The sequence below is a fragment of the Colobus angolensis genome, unplaced genomic scaffold (genome assembly GCF_000951035.1).
Source record: "Colobus angolensis palliatus isolate OR3802 unplaced genomic scaffold, Cang.pa_1.0 Scaffold240, whole genome shotgun sequence".
Classification (NCBI taxonomy): domain Eukaryota; kingdom Metazoa; phylum Chordata; class Mammalia; order Primates; family Cercopithecidae; genus Colobus; species Colobus angolensis.
This window is the reverse complement of record NW_012115600.1, coordinates 2,267,910-2,290,173: the sequence shown is the minus strand read 5'-3', so window position 1 is coordinate 2,290,173 and position 22,264 is coordinate 2,267,910. Positions and strand designations below refer to the sequence as shown.

General features: G+C 50.4%; 1 protein-coding gene across 3 annotated transcripts in view; it reads right to left on the bottom strand.

Annotated features, from left to right (window-relative positions):
* The window catches only part of GRHL3 (grainyhead-like 3 (Drosophila)), a 35,898-nt gene that overhangs the window by 10,377 nt on the left and 3,257 nt on the right, over window positions 1-22,264 (bottom strand). For 2 of the 3 annotated variants that reach the window (XM_011945601.1, XM_011945602.1), the window contains exons 2-12: window positions 12,753-12,939; window positions 9,648-9,709; window positions 7,868-8,213; window positions 7,544-7,617; window positions 6,906-7,059; window positions 6,592-6,703; window positions 5,262-5,356; window positions 2,753-2,911; window positions 2,273-2,351; window positions 2,021-2,154; window positions 140-174 (exon numbers count right to left, since the gene is read on the bottom strand). In XM_011945601.1, the coding sequence (XP_011800991.1) occupies window positions 140-174; window positions 2,021-2,154; window positions 2,273-2,351; window positions 2,753-2,911; window positions 5,262-5,356; window positions 6,592-6,703; window positions 6,906-7,059; window positions 7,544-7,617; window positions 7,868-8,213; window positions 9,648-9,709; window positions 12,753-12,939 (1,437 nt within the window). Of the gene's footprint in view, window positions 1-139; window positions 175-2,020; window positions 2,155-2,272; window positions 2,352-2,752; window positions 2,912-5,261; window positions 5,357-6,591; window positions 6,704-6,905; window positions 7,060-7,543; window positions 7,618-7,867; window positions 8,214-9,647; window positions 9,710-12,752; window positions 12,940-21,725; window positions 21,795-22,264 lie in introns of those variants that run through there. The other variant, XM_011945599.1, reaches the window with a different exon arrangement.

The following is a 22,264-nucleotide window of genomic DNA, read 5'->3' as shown; positions in this document are numbered from 1 at the left end:
GGTGTGGAGGGGGCACAGGTGTGGAGGGGATACGGGTGTGGAGGGGGCACAGGTGTGGAGGGGACACAGGCGTGGAGGGGACACAGGTGTGGAGGGGATACGGGTGTGGAGGGAGGCGTGTGGCTGCTGCTCTCCATACCTGTTGGAACTGCTGGGTCCTGCCGAGGGGGCTGCCTGCAATGAAGCGAAAAAGACATTTTCCATCACACACAAGAAGATGAGAGGGGCCCCTGGCTGCTGAAGGCTCTCTGGGAGGAATATTTTTGGGGGGAGGTGGGGAGAATACTGTTACAGTGCCTTTCTAGCCCATTCTGCTCAGACAAGTGCCCTTAGGTGACCTGAGATGTTGAGTGGAATCACCCAGCCCAAGCTGGATGGGTCAGGGACTCAATGAACACACAGGAGGTGCTAAAGCCGTGTTGTCAGAGCAGAGCCGCCCTGAGCCCCACCTGGGCCCCAGCATGCCCAGAAGGGCTGGGAATTGCAGATGGTCCTGTGGCCAGTCTCTAGGCAGTTGGAGCTGAGGGCCAAGGGGGCGATGGGAAGAGGCTTTTTTTTTTTTTTTTTCCTGGAGGGAAGTCTCCCAGGCTGGAGTGCAGTCCCCCATCACAGATGGCTGCAGTCTCGACCTCCTGGGCTGAAGCAATCCAGCTGCCTCAGCCTCCCAAATAGCTGGGATTACAGGTATGTGCCACTAAGCCTGGCCACAGGCCCTCTTCTTGGACCCTACAGTGTACCTGGCACTGTCGGTCTGGGGCAGGCATCACCCAGTCTTGTGAGGTAAGAAGCCGAGGCCCAGAGAGAGCAGAGAGCCTCTAGAGGTGACACACACGGCAGGAGGCAGAGTTGGGGTTCAAACTCAGGCTCTCTGTTGGCTATTGCCCTGGGCTTCCCCTCTCCCAGGCTCCCAGGTGTGGAGACTGGCCTGCCCTCATCCCCCACAGGTTAACTGTCAACCTAGCCACAGGGGCCTTCACCCTGAGTGGTCATCTCCTTACTCAGGGCCTCTAGTTGGTGAGAGAGGGAGGAGAGTCAAGAGAGAACAGCTTCACACAGCCGCCTGTGCTGTGGGGCCACAGTGCTGCTCCCAAGGCGGCAGAGAGAGGAGGGACACAGGCAGTGCTCTGCGCCTGTGCCAAGCTCTGTCAGCACTGGCTGCTCTTCTCAGCGCCACTGTCTACCTCACTGTCCTAAGTCAATACACTAAACATGCCTTGTACACCAAGGTCCATTTGTATAAATATTCCTGAGGAAACAGTGCGGAGCTGTACCCCTAAAGGAAGGAAGTGCTCAGACTCTCCAGAGGAAGGGCACTGGGAGACAGGCTCTGGGGTCTTGACCCTGCCACTGAATTGCTGTGGGACCATGCCTGGAAAAGGGGGTAGGTGCAGTCTCTCAGAGGACAGCTGTAACAGGGAACCCAGCCCACTCCTGGCTGCCAGGCGCTCAGTCCCGGCTGCTTGAGAGGCGGAGCAGCTAGTGGGGAAAGGTGTGGATTCTGAACAGGTGCCTCAGTCCAGATCCTGGCTCTGCCACTCACTAGCTATGCAATCTCAGGAGGTTTCTTAACTTCTCTGTGCCTCCATTTCTACCCCACAGATCCAGGGAGACATTATTATTGACTTCACAGGGCTGTAGAGAAGGGTAAGGAAGGTGATGCCTGGGAAGCGCTCAGAGCCACACCTGGCACACGGTGAGCACCACAAGTGCTGCCATGAGAATTCCATGTGGCTGCAGTCAAATTTGGGGTCAGATATCAGAAGCCTCCTCTTTGTGTGCCCTAAGCACGAACATTTTAATGGTTACGAAATCTGTTTCTTCATAACATTCTTCTCTTCAGTACAATAGGTCACTAAAGCTATAGGACCATAAATACATGTTTAAACCCCTGTGATTCAATAAAGGTCTTGAAACTGGCTGAGTGGCAGGCTGCTCCCCACTGGTCTGCGCTAAGGCAGGCCCCACCCGGGAGCCAGGACCCTCTCTCGACCCCTCCCCGAGACCCCAGCCCTGGCCTCACCCCTCCAGAGCGCTGCAGGCTGGAGAAGTGCACGTTGGGGATGAACAGCACAGGTGGCGTCTCCAGGTCGGTCTCTGGCCGAAGGTACGTCGTCTCATTGCCCCTGAAGCCCGACAGTAGGCAGCCCTTGACGCCTGATGGGAGAAGGAAGCCCATGTGCCCCCAGGTCCTTCCACTCAGGTCCCTCCCACCTCTGGTCTCCTTCTCCCTTCACGCCAGACCAACCCACCCAGGCCCTGGATCCCCACTGACCACTGTTACTGGAGTCAGGGCACTTGACCTTCCTCCGGAACTGCTTCCGCTCATCATCGCGCATCTTCCTCTCAGCTCCCTGCAGGGGAGAAGGAGAGAGGGTCACCAAGGGCCTGGGAGGGGCTAGCTACTTTCACAGCTGCTGCTTTGCATCTTAAATATGGGCCAGGCTTCTGGTCCTTCTTTTTTCCAGAACAAGACCAGCACTTACCTGGCCCAGCCTGGCCAGTGGGGCCTGGCCCTGCTTGCCTGAGGTCAGTACAGACCATGAGAGAGGCAGACAGACAGAAGACAGAAAAGAAGAAACTCAGACAGAGAGATGGAGGAGTGGGGGTGGAGGAGGAGACAGAGAAGAAGGAGGAGAAGGGATAGAAAAACAGAGAGAGACAGACAACCCAGACAGGCTAGGAGGATGCACGGGTCAGAGCTTGGCCCTTCTACCTCCCCGGGACCAGTAGAGGGTCTGCCTGGTCCAGTCACCTTGTCACAGAAGATCTTGATCTGGCAGACAGCGCGGTGCACCAGGCGCTCAGTGCCTGAGCCACAGTCATAGGTGTCAATCTGCAGGTTCAGGGGGACACCCTTCACCCCCTTTTGTGAGGAAAAGTCTGTGCTCAGACAGTTTACGCCGATGAACACCTGGAGACAGAGGGGGCCGCTGGGTAAGTGGCCTGCCCAGGTGCCCAGCCCCACCGTCCCACAGTGATCCTGTTTTTCTAGCGTTCTGTGTGCCTGCTGCTCACCCTTAAGCCTCACTGGGCTCCTAGAAGGCAAACATCAGCACTCCTCTTTCACAGATGGGGAGCTGATGCTCAGAGAGGTGGGGCAACTTGCCCGAGGTGACACGGGCAGTGTGTGGTGCAGCAGGGGTTTGAACCCAGACTCACAGCCCAGGCTTTCACCTCTGTTGGTACAGTTTCTGCTAGACTGCCAAGGGCAGCCCAAGGGGTGGAGACTGGGGGGCGGTGTCAAGAGTCCTGAAGGAGCTTAAGATCCAGAGCCTCATTTTTCTGCAACCCAGGACAAGGAGGTGGAAAAGGGCTGAGTTCCCTGTCCCCAGCACAGGGAGACTACTTTCCTGCTGGCCCAGAGACACAGCCCCTCTCCACCCCAGCCACCCACTCCAGCCACAGCAGGACCCTCTAGTGAGAGGTTCTTCCCGCTGATTTGATCCCACCCCACATACAGCAAGGGAGCGTCCTAGTCACCCCATCTTACAGTCAGGGAAATAGAAGCTCTGCGCAGGGCCATAATTGCTGCTGTTCCCCCAGGGAGTCAGGCGTGAGGCATCACAGAGTGAGCCGGGCGGTGGGGCCGCCCACACCTGCCACAGGAAGCTGGGCTCTGCTGCTCACTAGCTATATGTGGCTTCAGACAAATCCTTTCACCTCACTGAGCCTCAGTGTCCTTGTCTGCAGAATGAGGATAATGAAACCTATCTTGTGAGGCTGTCGGGGGGTGTATGCTTGATATGTTGTGACTATTGCCATGAGAGGGACAGCTGGAAGTCTCATCCCAAAGCCTATGCCCAATTGATGGTCGCCTGGGGTCGGTCTCAGCTGGGCAAACCCTGGCAAGATCACCTGGTGATTGTCCTTCTCTGGGGCTCCATGGGCACCCCGGCCCCTGCACCGCAGGCTGGCCCCTGGTCTTTGGAACATTTCCTTTGGAAATGACCCTGACCCAAACAGGACATAGTGGGGGGGTGTCTGAGCAGACCCCCTTCTTTCCCTGGCTGTGCGGACCAGGCCCCCAGGCACATGCCAGACATACCTCCCCCTCAGCCAGCTCTGCCCTCATGCAGCCCCCGCCCAGCTCGCACCTGAGAAAGACCCAAGCCCGGGGGCTTAAGAGGCTGTGAGAAAATCCCCACCGAAACCCATTTCTCCCTTCCCATGAAACTCCCCACCTCCCTGAACCCGAGGCCCCAGCTCCTCCTCCAGTCGGTGCCTGTCTGAATAATAATAAGCCCTGCCTTTGTGCTCCCTTTGTGTTTTCTGAGCTCCTGCACCTCCATCTTCTCCAGGCGGCTTGGCCATCCCTGGAGGCAGGCAGAGAGGCAGGAGTTAGCTCCCCAGCCTCTCCAGGCCAGAAATGCCCCTGAGATGAGCTGGACCTGACCCTGGTGAGTGAGGTAAGCCTGGTCCAGGGAGAAAAGGGACAGGCCAAAGGTACTCAGCTCCCGACTCCCACACTAGTGCCTCTCCACCATGCCGGCTCTAAACAGCAAACTAAGACACTGCAAGGCCCATGAGCACACGGCAAGCCCGTGGCTGGGCTCAAGCACTAAAGCTGGAAGGATCTTAATGGCTTAACTACTAGCATGAAAACATCACCAGAGGCTCCATCTCTCAGGCCTCTCCGGTTTGTAGACATGCATGATCTTGTGGGGTCTGCACTCCAGTCCTAGCAGGCAGGTTACTGTTCTCATTTTTATGGGCTCAGAGAAGTGAGATAACTGGGATTCAAGCCCTCATTCGCCGGACTCCTTCGCATTTCTCCTGCATGTGACATTCTGCACTGGCCAAGAAGTCAGGAAACCTGGGTGCCCCCAGTGGCTTGCTGTGTGACCATGCAGAAGGCTCAGTTTTCCCATCTAGTAAATGGGTGGACTGGAGTAATATCAACAGCTGCCACTTTTGGGCCAGGTGTATGCTCTACCTGTTACTTATCTCACCTGCTCCTCACTACAACCTACCAGTTGGTGCTATGATGCCATTCCTATTTTATAGGCAAAACAACCGGGGCTCAGAGGGACTAAGGCACTGGCCCAAAGTCACACTTTGGACCACCAGGTGGAAAGGTGGGATGCAGACCCAGCCTGCCTGGCTCCAAAGCCTGAGCTTCCACACCACACTACGTCCTGCCTCCTCCATGGGTACACTCGTCAGAGCAAATGCCACTCTCCTAGGTGTAAGAAAGCCTCTCCCCCAGAATAGGGACTTCCAGGCAGCCCAGTCCCATCCCAGCCACTGCCCTCAGCACTGACCTTGGCCTCTTCATTCACGTTCCACACAAAGGACAGCGCATTATAGGCCACCTCCTCAATGTGCTCCACAGTGTTGAAGTTTTCTTTGCAGTCAGCTGAAACCACAGGAGACCAGAAGCAGAATCAGGAAGGAAGGGATCTGGGGCCACTTGACTGGGCCTCACTCTTGGCAGGGGCATACATCCTCTCCCCCAAGAACCACACTTCAATCCAGGGAGGAAAAGGGATTCCTGTGCTCTGGATTACAGATGGGAAAACAGATCCAGCCTGAGAAGCAGATCTGCCCCAAGCCCCAGAGGGAATCCCAAGCTTTGCCAAATAGGCTCATCGTATTGGGGGTGGAGGTTGTACTTTTCACCATGGCTGTGATTTGGGAGTTCTCCCAGATGAAGCAGCAGCAGCAGTATGGTAATAACAACAGTAATAGGGGTAGTAAGAGCAATAGCAAAAGTAGTAGGGTTAGCAAGTATCATTCCTTCAGCACTTACAACATGCTAAGCCCTTAGTTCATCCTCACAACTATGCTTTGAATATTCAGTTTATATATGAGGAAAACGAAGCTCAGAGAGGTTTGGTTACTTGGCTAAGGTCTCTCAGCTTTTATTAAAAGGCAGAGTAGGGGCTGGAGCTCCGATCTGTCTGGCTCCTGAACCCATGCTCCTTACTACTCTGCTGTCCAGCCTCTCGGACAAGTCATTAAACAGTCCCCTGTGTGTATCGTGTTCCCCAGTGCACACAGCTCCAAAGCAGAAATCAGCACTGTAAGCAGGCAAGGCAGCTGGCCTCAGCCCGTTTGAGAGGTGAACAAACTGAGGCTCAGGAAGGTGAGGTGACACAGGTCACACAGCCAGGAAGGGAGTAAGGGAGCCAGAAGCTGAAGACTTGAGGGCGGGCTGTGCCTCCCACTTGTTTCAAGGCTAGGGATGGGGACCAGGTGGCACCCACAGAGAGCCTTTCCTCTGCCCAGCTCCCAAAAGCTGAACATCCTGTGCTGTGCCTCAGGCCTTCTGAACCACCTGCTGCCTGCATCTTATCTTGTCCCTTTGTGTCTTCATCAGCCTCCTGATGGGGACAAACAGGCCAGCATCTCAGGGGCCTATTTATTTCACAGTGCTAGGGTCCCCAGGGCCCTGTTTATCCCAAAGCAAAACAGAAGAGAGGCCAAGACTTCTAGTCAACAGATGCAAATCCTTGCAAACCCCATAGTGTTTGACCTGGAGACAGAGGTCAGAGCCGGCTAGGGAAACAGGGGTGAGCAAGAAAAAGGCCTGATTGGTGCGGGGCTGGGGAGAGAGAGAAGAGCTGGGACGGAGGCTTGAGAAGGCCTCACCCACGTCGATGACCCGCTGCTTGGCAGTGGGTTGCCGGGAATGCCAGTGCTTCCAGAAGCGCAGCTGCTCCACTGGGACCTTCTCATTGTCGAAGACAATCATCACCACACTCTGCAAGCACAGTTGGTCACAGTCACTCCCGGCCTCTTCCTAGAGCCTGGGTCCAGTGGCCTGCCCTTTTGCCTCAGTTTCGCCAACCCTGTGGCCATGGGCTGTTATCAAACAGCCTTTCCCCAGGGTCCGTGGCTAGCCCAAGGAGGAGGTATATCTTGCCCCATTCCACCCCTTCCGAAGCTGCTCCACGCCAACGCACCTTGACTTTGTTGGAGGACAAGGCAAGGCCTTTGCCACCTGCTGGGGTCCGCAGGGTGACGGGGTAGAACTGGCCTTTGTTGAGGTAGGCCATGGGTGACTCGCCTGACTTGATGTGGATGGCTTTGGGGGAGCCCAGGGTGTATTCAAAGTCACTGCAGGGAGGAGGGAGAGGGCAGTGAGGCTGGGCTCCCAGGCAGGAAGTACCCTAGAGAGCAGTGGGGCAGGAAGCCTGAGGCTATGGTACAGACTTGCTGTCTGACCTTGGAAAATAACTTTACTTCCTTGGGCCCCAGTTTCCTCAATTTGGGGGTTCTATCTAATGGCTTTGTTGAGCCACAATCCCGCTGAATAATGAGGGCCCAGTGAAAATTAGAGAGAACCTTGAGAGGTAACAAAACCAGGGGCAACTAAGGATAAAAGAACCTCAGTTTTCTGATAAGGTGCAAGTTCTGAGCTCCCTGTCACAGCCCAGGGACAGGAAGTGGGAAGCGTTCTCTCTCCCTCTATCTATCTGCCTTCATCTCCCACTTCTCATTCATTGACTGTGCCTGCTATGCCCTGGGGACAGTGTGGGGCTCTGTCTGCAGCCTCCTGCCCACTGCCCAGGTGTCTGAGGGTCCAGGAAGACCAAGTTACCTTTTGAGGCTGGGGTAGTCCTCTGGACATGGGGGTTCCGGGGAGGTTTTCAGGATATCCGGGAAGAGCATCGACTGCAGAGAAACACAGCCCCAAGAGAATAAATGATCACATTCACTCTGGGGAGCCTCAGCCCAGCGCTGTGCATTACAGCTGTGCAGGTTGTCCAGTGTACAACTTGGACAATAGTACATGGCAACCCTGTCTCAGCTCTAGAATGCTTTCCCCGATGGATTCCAAAGCTCTGATCTGTTCACTATCTTCTCTCCTTCTGTACATGCACACACATATCTATGCTATAGGGGAATGGGGATGGGCCCTCACCTCCTGTGGGTCATCTTTGAAGGTGCTATCTGGCTGCCAGCGCTGTGTGGGCGGTACCCCATGAATGCTCTCAAACAAGGAGTTGAGGGAGCCATTATCATATATATCACTGGTGGGCAACAGGTAGCTGTCCACAGAGCTGGTCTCCAGCTTGCTGGGGTTTGCAGGGAGGGGAGCTGCCTTGCCAGGGGTGGGCAAGGCCCCCTCCAAGCTCATCAGGTTATTCTTCTTGAGCAAATCTGGGTACTCCGGGGTTCCAGACACGTTCTCTGTCAGGAATTTCATGAGGTGTGTGGGGCTTTCAAGGGGGGTGAGGTCCGTCTCATATTCCATGCCATGGTAGTACCTGGGGAGAAAGAAAAGGGGCTCAGTATACTTCTCTCTGGGGGTAGAGGGGGGTCCTTGGCTACAGTGGAAGGCAACTGACACACTGGCCTTTGATCCAGTGTAATGTTCAGGCCCATCCAACATGCACGAAATAAGTCACTGTAGCAGCCCAATTGGCTACAGGGATGAGCAGGGAGGTGCTGAGAATGGAACCAAGTACAGGCTCAGGGTTAAGGGAGCAACATCTGTTTTATCCATTACAGTACTTGTTAATTAAAAAAAAAAAAAAAAAAAAAAAACCCGAAAGTTTAATCATTTATTTTTAGCCAAAGTCAAATGTCTCTGTGTCAAAATGTCCCTACTTCAAAACAACTGTATGGAGTCAACCCTAGCGGGGTGTGTACAAAGTGGGGAGGGTGGGGGAAATGTGTATCTGTGAGTATAGTTAACACATGTTTAGAGAAAGGTCTGGAAGGATGTACCCCAAACTGTTCAGCGGGAGAGGGGTACAGGATTATAGGAATTTTTTTTTACTTTATACATTTCTGAAGAGTTTGAATCTTTTGCAAGAGAATGGTGTTGCTTTTGTAATCAGAAGAGCTAATGATATTTTTTTAAATTAGTTTTGAGAAAGGTCCCCATGTACCCAAACCCACTGTTCCTGGCAGTGGAGGGGACTGGCCCTGAGCCAGCTGCAGACCCAGGCTGGGTTATGAGAAGAGCTGTAATGCCTGTTTGAATTTTTCAAAAGGCTTCCCAGCAGAGGCACGACAGGGTCATTTGTGAGAAGTCACCTGATTGGCCAGGAAGGAGAAAGTGGAGAAAGAGAGGCAAGGTCTTTCCAGTGCCCATCTAGCCATAAGCATGGCCTGGGCTGCTTTCTGAAGGAAAGGAACGTCAATGCCCTGGGGCACCAATGCCAGGGGAAGAAGTATGGGAACCCAGATGTCCCTCCCCCAACACAGGTCTCCCTCCCCAAGAGGCTGTGGGACTGCAGGGGAGAGGGCTTTGAAGCTGAGAAAGAAAAGCTGCCTCCAGGGCTTTTCTGTTACTAAGGCTTTGAAGTCTGTTTTCAGTAAACTCCAGCCCACATGGCCTACAGGCATCTGGGTGTGTGTGTGTGTGTGTGTGTGTGTGTGTGTGTGTGTTTTCAAGCTGAGTTTCATTAGGACTTTCAAGAGCCCTAGGCTCTGCCTTCACTGGCCCCTTCCAAAATATTTAAAAATATCTTTAATAAGTACATTGGTATAAAGACAAATATAATCCAAGTTGGATTATATTGATTTTTTTTCTTTTAAGTTTAAAAGGAAAACACTATCATGGATCCCAAAATGTGTTGTGGGCCCTCAACACTGCGCCTCCTGTGCCTAATGGATAAGTCAGATCTGTGTGGAAGAGGCCCCAGGTGGAGGTGGGGAAGGGCAAAGAGGCAGAGGGTGTTGGCAAGCCTCACCTCTTTCCTTGGTCATTCCTGCCCCCAGTGCTGGAGGACAAGATCCGCTTCTCCTTGGGACCCTGAGAGGAGAGAAAGGAAGGCTTTATGCATGGCTAAGCTTTTGCTGGTAGGATCCTCAACCCCCTTTTGCAGCTTTGGCCAGGCAGGGGAGTAACTTTGGTCATACGGTTCAGCTGTGTCCCCACCCAAATCTCACCTAGACTTGTAGTCCCCACAATCACATGGGAGTGGGAGGTAACTGAATGATGGGGCGGTTACTCGTATGCTGCTGTTCTCGCGATAGTGAGTTCTCATCGTATCTGATTATTTTATAAGGGGGCTTTCTCCCTTTTGCTCGGGACTTTTCCTTGCTGCCACCTTGTGAAGAAGGATGTGTTTGCATCCCCTTCCGCCATGATTGTAAGTTTCCTGACACCTCCTGGCCACGCTGAATTGTGAGTCAATTAAACCGCTTTCCTTTAAAAATTACCCAGTCCCGGGTATGTCTTTATTAGCAGTGTGAGAACAGACTAATACACTTGGTCACTAGAAAACCCTCCAGTCCTTCCCACTGGCCAGAGCTCTAGCTATGATTAGTCTGAGCCCCAAGTCAGGGAGTGGGAAGAAGAACCTCAAGCTTAGTAGTTAAGGAGCATGAAATTTGGAGTCAGGCAGGCCTGGCGTAAGTCCTAGAAATGCCACTTGAAAATGCAGTGTGACCCTGGATAAATGACTATGCCTCTCTAAGACTCAGTTTCTTCATATGTCAAGTGAGTGGTTATAATACCTACTTAAAGGGGATTATGAATATTTGTTAATAAAAAATACTCACTTTTTTAATAGAGTACTTCTTATGGGCTAGGCCTTGTACTAAGTGCCTTCTCGTTTCTAATTTAATCCTCACAGTCACTCTGAGATGTCTACTAGCATCATCACCATTCTATGGATGAGGAAATGGGGGCTCAGAGAGACTCTATTGTCTTAGTACTTATGAGCATGGACTCTGAATCCAGATTTCTTGGGTTCAGTTCCTAGACCTACCACATGCTAGCTGTGTGACCTTACACAAGTCCCTTAACCTCTCCATTCTTCATATCCTCATCTGTACAGAGATCATAATATAATACCAACCTCAGGGGTCACTTTGAGTGCTCAGAACAGCATCTAGCACATGGAGAGCACTATATAAATGTGACCTTTCACGAGTATAATTATAATATTGTTACATCTTAGAACATTCTAATTCATTTGTCTCTAAGGCTGTTACAGCTAGAACCAGGACCCCAACCCAGCATAGCCTCCAAAGCCTGTACTCTTAATCACACCCCATGAGAGTATGAAGGAAGGTGCCTGACACAGTGGTGGACATTCAGTAAGAAATGGTAACCAGTTGCCTTTAGCACTATATTACCCAAAGCCACATTTGTGGCAGGAGTAGGTCTCAAATTCCCAACTTAGTGCTCCTTCTATACCATCAGACCATGTCCTCACTGTCCAGGGGGCTTCTCTGAATCCAGAGTGCTCTGGAATGGGGAGGCCAGGGCAGGTGTATCTCACTGAGACACTGTACTTCGCTAAAACCAGTATTACCGGTGGCACCTTCAGAGCCTCTCTTCTACCATCCTGGCCCCTGAATGGCTTCTTGCCAAGGGGACAAGGAGTCAGATTGTAATTTATGGTCCATTCTCAACCTATAAATCCCAGGCTGGAGTTTGAACCTAGATCTAGAATTCTGGCTCCTACCATGGCCCCAAGTTGAGGCAGCCATTCAAACTCCTCTTCCATTGACCTGGGCTGAACACTCACTGGATGCTACCAGTCTGCTGGGGAGGAAGGAGGGTAGGGTAACCAGACCATTCCAGAAGGAGAACCAAAGCCAGAGGATAGTTTTGGGCCTTCTCCTATCTGGAACCCCCTTGGCCTCTGAGTTCATGCAAAGAATGTGCCTTTATTCTTGAGGTAGAGTGGATAAAATACTTCTTGGGCTAGTAAGTTTGAGGTCTTATGTACAAGGTGGCTTTAAATCTTCAAGTTTCTCAAGAATTGGCTAGCTGTGTGCCCCCATTCCCCAATCTAGGAAAGTTTCTTGGAGCAGTTACCCAGCCCAGGGACAGCATGTCAGTTTGCTGTCTTGTGACAATTCAGACAGATGGGTAGGGCCTACCTGGACTACTACATTGACAAAGATTCTGCAGCCACCTGTACCCTTCATGAGAATGCAGGCTGCAATCCATTAGCAATGTCTGGCACATGCACTGGAGGTGGGAGGGGGGTTGTATCATGTATTATACCCTTGTGATTCCTGACTGGCCCAACCCCTACTTATCAGATATGGGAGGGCCTAATTCCTATTCTCAAGAGTCAACAGCCTCCCAGAGACAAGGCCAAGACCCTGGAAGCAGTTAGAGAACAGTAAAAGACATAATGTCAGTTGGAGTAGGAAGGACAGTAAGACCCTTGGCAAAGGCAGAGATGAGATGGCAGATGGCTTCTAAGAGAAGGTGGGCCTTGGGAAGGGCCCTGAAGGAAGGGAATGGGTTAAAGAGCAGGAGGTATGCTCCAAGTGGTGGGGCCATACCAGGTGGGTGGGGATGACAGGGAAATGTAAGATCCGAGGGATAGGGGCAGAAAGAAGATGGTGGGGTACCAGAGTGTTGCTGTCATAGAATGTGCTTGGACCAGGCAAGGGTTGGGTCAGGCACTGTCTACTTGGTCAGCACGTGTCATGCACCATGTGGCAGGCTGTATGGTGGGCTGAAGACTCGGTAATGATCCTCTAGGAGCTCAGTCTCATGCAGAAGATGGAAGAAATAAATGTGTAAACAGCAAGTTTCTAAGCATTCTTGATAGCATCAAGGATGACAATGGTGGTTGCTGAGGGCACCCAGACAAGAAAGCCTCCCCTCCAGTAAATGAATGAAGTGGCATTTAAGCTGAGACCCAAAGCTGAGAGTAGGGATTAGCCATGGGAAAGGGAGGGTGCCAGGCAGAGGGAACAGCACTGTGCAAAGGCCCAGAGATGAGGGGCTGGGGTGGTTATGGTGGGCTGCTGAGCCATAAGGCCTGAAAGCGAAGACACCCATTCAGTCAAAAGGGGGGCATGCCCAGGGTGGGCAGGCGTACCATGTAGTAATCGTAGAGGAAGCTCAAGGCCGCAACGCTGTCATCATCTCCATTGACTCTCATCATGGCCTTTGTGGCAGCTGTCAACGGGTTTTCTAGGTACGTCTTCCAGGCCTCATCCTCACTAGTGTAAGGGAATTTCTGCAAGTTGACTGGATCGTTCTTTAGCAGCCGCACAGACCTGAAACTGAATGCAAGTAATGAGGGTCAAATTTGGGCTATTCCAGAGGAAGGTCCATGAATAGGCAGCTGCAGGCCAACGCTCAGGAATTCAGAGTTATTAGCTTTGAAAACATGAAACTGTCTCTTCTGCCACCATTAGGCAGTGTGGGGCAGCGGAAGGGACACAAACTCTGGAGCTGGATCAATTCCAAATGTTGCCATGTAGAAGCTGATGACCTGGGCCTTAGTTCCCTCATCCACAGCAAGAGGGCCATCATCCTGATCTTCAAGACCACAGAGTGGATTCAATAAAATACTTTCATAGTAGGTACTTATTCAAAGAGAATTCGTGTAAAGAATGGGAAATGCCAATGACAAGCTGCAATGTGATAAGAATAAAATTTCCAGATAACCCATCATGAGTTCTACTGAAGAAGTTGTCCTCAAGACTGTGAAAGGCACAGAAGGCTGTAGATCATTTCAAGTCTGGGAGAAAGCATGGTCTATGACAGAGACAGCCAGGGAAAGGAAGCCCTTAGGCAGAACCTGGTCTGGGAAATGCCATTTCAGACCAATTTTATTATAGGGTTTCGAGCAGCTGCTCAGAAGCCAGGAACTGGAGTTGAAGGCTACAGAGCACACAGAGGCAGGCAGGACCCAGGTACTAGTGCTGAGAAGCTTGGACAAATACAAGGCATGATATCGCTCGAGAGACAAGCCACAAGGGCTCAAAGGAAAGAGATCAGGAAAGGCTTTCTGGAGCAGGCAGACATTTTAGTTGGGGAAACTCAGCACTGGGGGTTATTTCACTCAGCAATGGGGGGAAGGAGCAGGGACCTAACACAGAAAAATAATGAGAATGGTAAAAATAATAGCTACTCTTTATTGAACACTGACCATGTGTTAGGCACTAGCTAAGCACATTTCATAAATTACCCTGTTACTTGAAACAACCCTGCAAGGCAGGTACTATTATTATTCCTATTCTACAGTGGAGGAAACTAAAGCTCAGGTAAGTTGAGAGTTGTCCAAGGTCCCAGTAAGTGAGTGGCCCGGAGGGGATTCACGCTCCTTCAGGGTGATGCAATGGTACAGAATAATGTTCTCAAACTTTAGCTGCATGAGAATGACCTGGAAGGCTTGTTAAAACACAGACCGCTTTCACAGCAGGGTGACTACAGCAAAGAACAATGTAGCGTATACTTCAGGACACCTACAAGAGTAGATTTGTAATGTTATCATCCCAAAGAAATGATAAATATTTAAAGTGATAAATATGGCAATTATCCTGATATGGTCATTATACAGTGTAAAGGTGCACTGAAATCTTACACTGTACTCCATAAATATGTACAATTATTATGTGTCCTTTATTTAAAATTAATTTAAAAACACACAGATTACTGGGCCCCACCCCCAGGGTGGCTGAGAATGTGCATTTCTAGCAGCTTCTCTGGTGCTGCTGATGCTGGTAGTCTGGGGACCACATTTTGAGGAATCACTGTTTACTGCACATGCTCTTAACCACAAACAAAGGCATAGAAGCAGAAAAGTTCTGGTTGTGTTCAATTTAGAGCAAAGAGTGTATGAAGAGGGGGTGGTCCAGGCTATGAAGAGAGAGTCCCAGTGATGAAGTGGGCACTGACTGGTCTCCTGGTTTCCCAGTGCCTCCCTTTCTACACGGGCCAGGCAAAATCTCCCATGTTAGGAACCTAAAAACAATGCCGGCTGCCACTTACTATGATGCATATGCATGTTCTGCGTTCATTAGCCCTGCTTCTTACAAGGACACTACAAGGTAAGGATCATTTGCTTCATCTGTTAAGGTAAAGGAACCTGTGTCTTGCAGAGAACAAGAAAATGTCCAAGATCATCCAGCTGGTCCATGAGACAACCAGGATTTCAACTCAGCCTTATCGAGCACAAAGGCACACACTTGCCACTCGGCCACACTGCTTTTCCGTTGATGCAGGGGTACAGTCTTTATCACAGCAGAAAAATGTGTTTGTGGTAAAACTGCGGCACAGTGGCAGACTAGTGGGTGGGCAGAGGCCCCTGTAATCAGGTGCATGAAGTACCCTCCTGCTGCCAGGCCACTAGGGCCCATATCCTCAGACTGCAGTGGGAACAGCCGGCCAGGCCATACCTCGGCACACAGGAGGCGGCAACTCTCCCAGCAGCTTCATCCAGGACAGCGTCTCCCATCAGCGTCTCCCATCCCACCAGGCCCTGGGGTGTGAGGAGTTGGGCTCTGAGAGGAAGGGAGGTGGAGTTGTCACACAGGAAAGAGAAATGACAGAAACTTTCCTGTTCTAGGGGTGCGGGAGGCACACCCTGAGTTTCTGTTGCTATAAATCAAGGGGCCTCAAGGAGAGGTGAGAAGAGGCCCCTCCTCATTGCCTCCTGGGCCTGGAGTTTAGAGGAATTTACTGAGCAAGTCCAGGGTGACCACCCTCACTGTCTGCCCAACCCTGAGCTGATGGAAACTCCCAACCAAAAAGGTAGGGGAAAAGCAGGGAAATGCCTGATCGATCCCACCCCCTGGGTCAATGGGGACCACCAGTGCTTAGCACTGTTCCTCATTTGTAAACAAATCTAATAAAAGCATCCCCCACTAACATAATGAGGATAATGCATCAGCACAAGAAAAATGCTTAAAACTGTGCCTGGCACAAAACAAGTGTGTAATTCATGCAAGCCATCGCTGTGTTCCAGGTCAGCTTGGGGTGAGGCATTGAGGGGTTGCAAAGTAGTAGAAGACATGGTTACTCTGCAAGTCAGTGGCAGGTCTGGGCTTGGAGCCCCAGTCTGCTGCCTCTAGGGGTTGACCATTATCAGCCTTGATGCTGAGTTATCTTACCCTTTAAAAAAGATAAATTTTAGAAAACAACAATAAAGTAACACCGAAACAAAAGAACAGACAATGTCTGCTATTCACCTGGGTGGGTCTCCTGGCCTATAAGGTCCCCAGTCTATCCTGTTGGGATCTCAAAGTCTGATTCCTTGATAAACAGCAGCTTCTGTACTTTAAACACTTACCACTGGCAAACACAGTGCCATCTGTTTTTGTGTGTCATCTCATCTACTCCACACAATAGTCCCGAGAAACAGGAATTATCATCTCCTTTTATAGAAGGGGAAACTGAGACTCAAATAGGTGACATCACCTGCTCAAGGTCACTCAGCCAATAAGTGACGGAGGCTCAGCTTGAGCTTGGAGCTGTCAGACTACACAGTATAGCGCTCAACCCCTGTGCTAGTCTCTTTTCTAGATGCCTTTCCTATTCTGGAAATTTCCCTTCTCAAAACACATTGAACTAATTCTCTGCTGCAAGGCAGAAAGGAATTTCCCACCCACACAAGGCAGGAGGAAGGTGGCAAGATGATGACTGTAAGAGTTTCTGGTCAGGGGCTGGGAGTCCCAGTGCCCTGGTTCCCATACCTGCTCCTGCCACCAATAACCTCATGTTCTAGAACTAAGCATTTGGCTTCTAGAAAGTCATAATGGATAAGGTTAGTATTGACTTGTGTGTTGAATCCTAAAATCCAAGAACTTTTGGCTCTCTGCTCTCTTAAAGATTACAAATGAGTATTGAGGAGCCAGTAGGTGAGAGAGAGGAAAAAAAAAAAAGTTGTCCCAGGAGCTGATACTGGATCAATGTGAAAAGAGTTCTAAGAAGGAGTGAGTCCTACTCATGGGTGATAGGGCCAGAAGAAAAGGGAAACCAGGGGACTCCCAACCTATGAGGTCAGCTTCCCCAGGGCCTCCACAGATTCTCTGTTGGTATCCCTGTCCAAGACTGAACTAAACTACCAGAAAGTGAAAAGGAAATGAGGGGCCGTGTGCGGTGGCTCAAGCCTGTAATCCCAGCACTTTGGGAGGCCAAGACGGGCGGATCACGAGGTCAGGAGATCGAGACCATCCTGGCTAACACGGTGAAACCCCATCTCTACTAAAAAATACAAAAAGCTAGCCGGGCAAGGTGGCTGGTGCCTGTAGTCCCAGCTACTCAGGAGGCTGAGGCAGGAGAATAGCGTAAACCCGGGAGGCGGAGCTTGCAGTGAGCTGAGATCTGGCCACTGCACTCCAGCCCGGGCGACAGAGCAAGACTCTGTCTCAAAAAAAAAAGGAAATGAGGGAGGAGGGAAGACCTGCCATGGACAGCCTGCCATCAGACCTCTACCAGATACAGCATACCAGAACCTGCACCACCATAGAAGGAGGCAGCACCAGGGTCACAGTGTATGGGTGTGTTAACTACATGTCCTTGGGTAAGGCACTTAGCCCTTCTATTTATTTCCTCATCTGTTAAATGGGTCTACTGAGTGTAGATTCCCAGGGACTGGGCACTGGGAATCAACTAAAATGAGACAGATAAGTCTCTGTTTCCATGGAACTTACAATCTAATTGGGGAAGACAGACCACAAACAAGTAGGTAAATTAGTTATTTTTAGTTAGTAATAAGTGCTGTGAAGAAAATTAACATAGTAAGATAATGGAGAGTCATTAGGGGTGGCTAGTTTAGAGTTGGGTTTGTCTCATGGGTTGTTAGGAGAATGAAGTACATTAAGGTAAGAAATGTGTTTAGCCTAGAGCCTGCCAGAGAATAATTGCTTAGTTAATAATAGCCATCATCACCATCATCATCCCAGAACCTCCAAATGGGAGTAAAGGGGAGACTCTGCCTGAGGTTCTTATCATCCCCCCACAAGCCTCCTGTCTGTGAATGGGGTTCTGTTCAAAAGAAACAAAAGAGATAGTGTAATAACACCTTGCCCAACCTTCCATTATCTCACAGAGCCTCCCGACATATGTGATGTGTTATTATCCCTACTTTACAGACCAGGAAATATACAACAGAGATGTGAAGTGATCTGTTGCAGGGGACTGGATGACTGAAGCCAGGACTCCTAGGGTCTGGCCTGGGAACTCCATGGCTAGCACTTTTCCAAGAAGGAAAAAACCACTACTTTCCAAGAACGGATGTAGGAGAGATTTAAAAAGCAATAAACCTGGGTGGCATCCATCCATGTAACCATCTATCCCTCATTTTTAACAAATATTTATCAAGTAACTACTATGTGCCAGAACCTGTCCTGGAAGAAAAAGATAAGGAGGTCATCCCTGCTGACATGGAGGTTGCATTTTAGTGGCAGCAAGACATACATGACCACAAAAACAAGCAGTTAACATTAGATAGGTGAAGAGAGCTATGAAGAAAAAGAAACAAGAGGACTTCTGACCTGCCTCAACCCAAGGGAGTGACATGTTGGCTGAGAAGAGGGGTGGAGGGGAAGAGGGAGAAGGGAGATGAGTTGGGAGGACCTTGGACCTTCCAGATGAAAGGAAAGGCAAGATCAAAGGCATCAGCCTGGGACAGCTTCCAGAGCTTGTTCGCCTACTGTGTGCCAGGTGTGAGCCAGGTGCTTTGCATATGCCACCTTGTTTTAAGGAAAGCCAGCCCACTAAGGAGGAAATCCAAGATTTGATAATCCCTCACATTTGCATAGTGTTATATTTTTCAATGTGCTCACACATCTGTCATCACCTCTGATCCTGCAACGCCCTTGTCAGGTAGGGAGGGAAGGTATGACTGTCCTCGTTTGAGGAAAAACTGAGCCATGGAGAGGGCCACTGGCTTGCCTAAGGCCACCCAGCTGGTACCTCAAGGCATCAGGCGTAGAACTGAGGTCTCTGACTCCCAGCATCCAGAACCTTCACAGAGCCGCCTTCTCAGTCTCCTGTCTGGCTTCTTCTCCATTTAGGAAAGAGCTGGCAACAAGATCAAGAGAGAGGAGCTCAGGGGCCTACCTGATAGGCCTCACTTCCTGAGGCCTCCTGTCCAGTCTGTGGGGAAGTGCAAATTGCCAGGGCCCCTGCTCTGGGAGGAGGAGATAGGACCTTTCCCCAGTTCACTGGCTCTCAGCACAGCAGGGGTGTGGTGCCAGCTGCTCCATGTCCAGTCAGCCTCAGCCTTCATAGCTCCAACATGCCTCATTCTGGGCACCAGGATGGTGAAAGTCTAGAGTGGTAAAGTGGGTTTTCATCCCAACAAGTCTCTTCTGACTCAAAATGCCCACTGCTTTCTGGCTGAGCTACTTAAAACCCCCAATAAGACCAAGGAAATGCCGTCTCAGTCTTTAGTTGAGAATTTTTGGTATCATTTCCTTCTGTTAGAATCTTAGCGATTGAGGATGCAGAGAGACCTCAGAGATCTAGTTCCAGAGAGGGACCTGCCTAAGGACATGAAGCATACGGCAGAAGGGGACTCAGTAGTTAAGCTACGGAAAACAAAGTACTCAATTTTCCAGAAGGTGGGAAGAAAACCCAACACCAAAGGAGGTGGTCTCAAGTTCCACCAAAGGAGGTGTGTGGCACAGGACAGATCCAGTGGGCTAGACCCCACTTCCCTTCAGCCAGAGGAGGAAGAGTCCCAGGGGCCGCCTGAGCTGGGTGTTGACACCCAGATACTCCCAGTCAATGACTTGCTAAATCCTCCCATGAGCCACCCAACCTCATTAACGGTGATCAATCACTCTCTAATCACCCACAGGGAGGCCCTGACACAACCGCTCACAGAGGAATCATTTTCGGTCAGCCCCACACACGATGTTCCCTGGGCGCGACAGGGGTGCCCCAGGGTTCTCGTGCCTGCCAGTGGCCCATCTGGTTTTCTGGGTGTACAGATTGTGAAATGTGCCTTGTCACATGGGCTAGGGGCTCCATTTGGGGGCCTCAATGGGGAAATGGCAGAGTGTAGGGCATGGCTCTGTAATGACTCCAGTTTGAATGAGACAGTATGAACTCATCGTTATGGGAGTGGGCCCAGAGTTTGGCAGACCTGGGTTCCAGGTCTAGCTCTGCTACTTACTGAAGCAAGCAACCTGACATCTCTGTGCCTGTTTTCTTACCGGTAAAATATGAGGCGATGAGAATGTTAACCTCACAGAATTATTATGAGAGCTACCGTTCATTGAGGGATTACCAAGTACCAGGTGCTGGCTGACAACAACTTCTAATCATTGTCTTATTTTTTGACAACTTTGTGAAGTATTACTGTTGGAAGATGCAATGAGATAATGCAGGTAAAGCAATCAGCATAGTGCCAGCACCTAATAATGTGAACTATTTTTATTATTATTACTAATATGTTGTAGGGCAGTCCCCAGCAAATTGCACAACTCATAGCCTTTCTCCGGCCTACATATTAGGATATCTCTTCCTAGCTGACAAAATCAGATGATGCTTGCAGATTTCCATTTAAGAGGAACACGTACTACCAGCTTCATCGTCAGGACCCAGGCGGGCAAGCTGATGGTGGTCAGGCTCCAGCAGATACTTTTAGTGGCATGTAAATTATTTAGGCGCCCTTTCCTAATTATAGCAGAAACTCCCTTTCTTCGCTTTTAAAAATTCTTCTCTGTATGGGAATTTTTTCCTTCATGCTATATTGGTGTCTTATCCAATTTTCCTTACTGCTCCCACCCCCTACCCCCCGCCATCTATTGTTCAACTGAGGTGTGAAAGAAGTTGAAATCCACCTCTAAGGCCGGGCACGGTGGCTCAAGCCTGTAATCCCAGCACTTTGGGAGGCTGAGACGGGCGGATCACGAGGTCAGGAGATCGAGACCATCCTGGCTAGCATGGCGAAACCCCGTCTCTACTAAAAATACAAAAAACTAGCCGGGCGACGTGGCGGGCGCCTGTAGTCCCAGCTACTCGGAAGGCTGAGGCAGGAGAATGGCATGAACCCGGGAGTGGGAGCTTGCAGTAAGCTGAGATCCGGCCACTGCACTCCAGCCTGGGCGGCAGAGCAAGACTCCGTCTCAAAAAAAAAAAAAAAAAAAAAAAAAAAGAAATCCACCTCTAAACCTGGGGGTGCCACATCCCTTCACTTATTCACTCACATTTACTGAGGATTACTCTGTAAATGGCCACGTACTGGGTGCTGAGGACAAAAAGATGAAGGCCACTGCCATTCATGTGGCTACACTGTTTTGTCCCCTTTCAGTCCCTGCCCTTGAAAGTTCCCAATTCTTGCTGACCTTCTGGAAAAGCCTAGCAAAATCACACCAAATAACGGTGAGATAATTTCCCTTCACGACTTTCAATAGGTCAGTTGTTCTAACCTTTTTAGGAGGCAAAAGGAATAGAGAGAGGGAGGCAGCCAGCCAGGATTATTTGCTGCATTTTAGATGGGAAAGGTGAGTTCCAGAGAGGAGGGAAGGCAAGAGAGGGAAAGGAACTCAATTATTTAAGAGTCAGGACTTGTGCCTTTTTATTCATACATGCCTTGTGAGGTGGCTCTTTTTATCATCATTTTATATGCGCAAAAACTGACAGGTTAAGGAGCTCATTCAAGGCACCCAATCTATAGGTGGCAGACCTGGGCTTTAAACACAGGTGTGATCTTGGAACTAAGCTCTCAGCCTGCTGACTCAGCAACAACACTGCAGGTCAGTAGTGGATTTGGGAACCTCCTGCTTCCCAGTCCTCCGCCTGGTCTTCCAGGCCAACAGTTTTACAACTTGGACACGCATCAGAATCACCTGGAGGGCCTGTGAAAACACATAACACTGAGCCGTACCCCCAGTTTCTGCTTCAGTAGGTCTAGGGTGGGGCTGAGAATTTGCATTTTTAACTAGTTCCCAGGTGATGATGATGATGATGATGCTGGCCCACGGGCCACAGTTTGAGAACACTGTTCTAGGTGTTCTCTTTCAAAATAATGACTCCCTCTTTCCCCTAACGATTCCAAAGGTAACATAGGTTTGTAAAATACAACAAATACATAAAATGTGGAACCTACAGAAAAACAGGAAGAATGGAATTCATCCACATTCTTCTGCTCAGAAATAACCACTCTTAACAGTTTGGCGTCTTTCTCTGCCTTCTTTTCAGAGTCTAAGCACAGAGGAAGCAGTGTGGCTTACGGCTGCTCCGCTAAGACACGGTCATAATCCCAGTGCTTCCGTGAAACCTTGGGCAAGCCTGAACCAAGTCTGGGTCCCCTCTTCGGCAAAACTGCATTTACACTCCCATCCCTCATTAGTTCGTTGGGAGGGTTAAAGAAGAGGGTGTATTTATCAAGGACTCGACACAATGTCAGATGCGGAGTCAGCACTCTATAAATGTTGGCTGTCATTTTTGTTCTAACATAAGAGAAAGCTGGATGATCCCATTTGGGTTTCAGCCCTGTTGCCCCTCTTCACTCCTCCGGTGGTTCAGTGGGAGCTCTGCCGACCGCCTGGCTGCGGCCACTCACTGCTGGGACTGCGCGGCCTGCCCCTGGCCTGGGTCCGAGCGCCTGTCCGCTCCCAGCAGCTGGTGGAGCCGCAGGACCCCCGC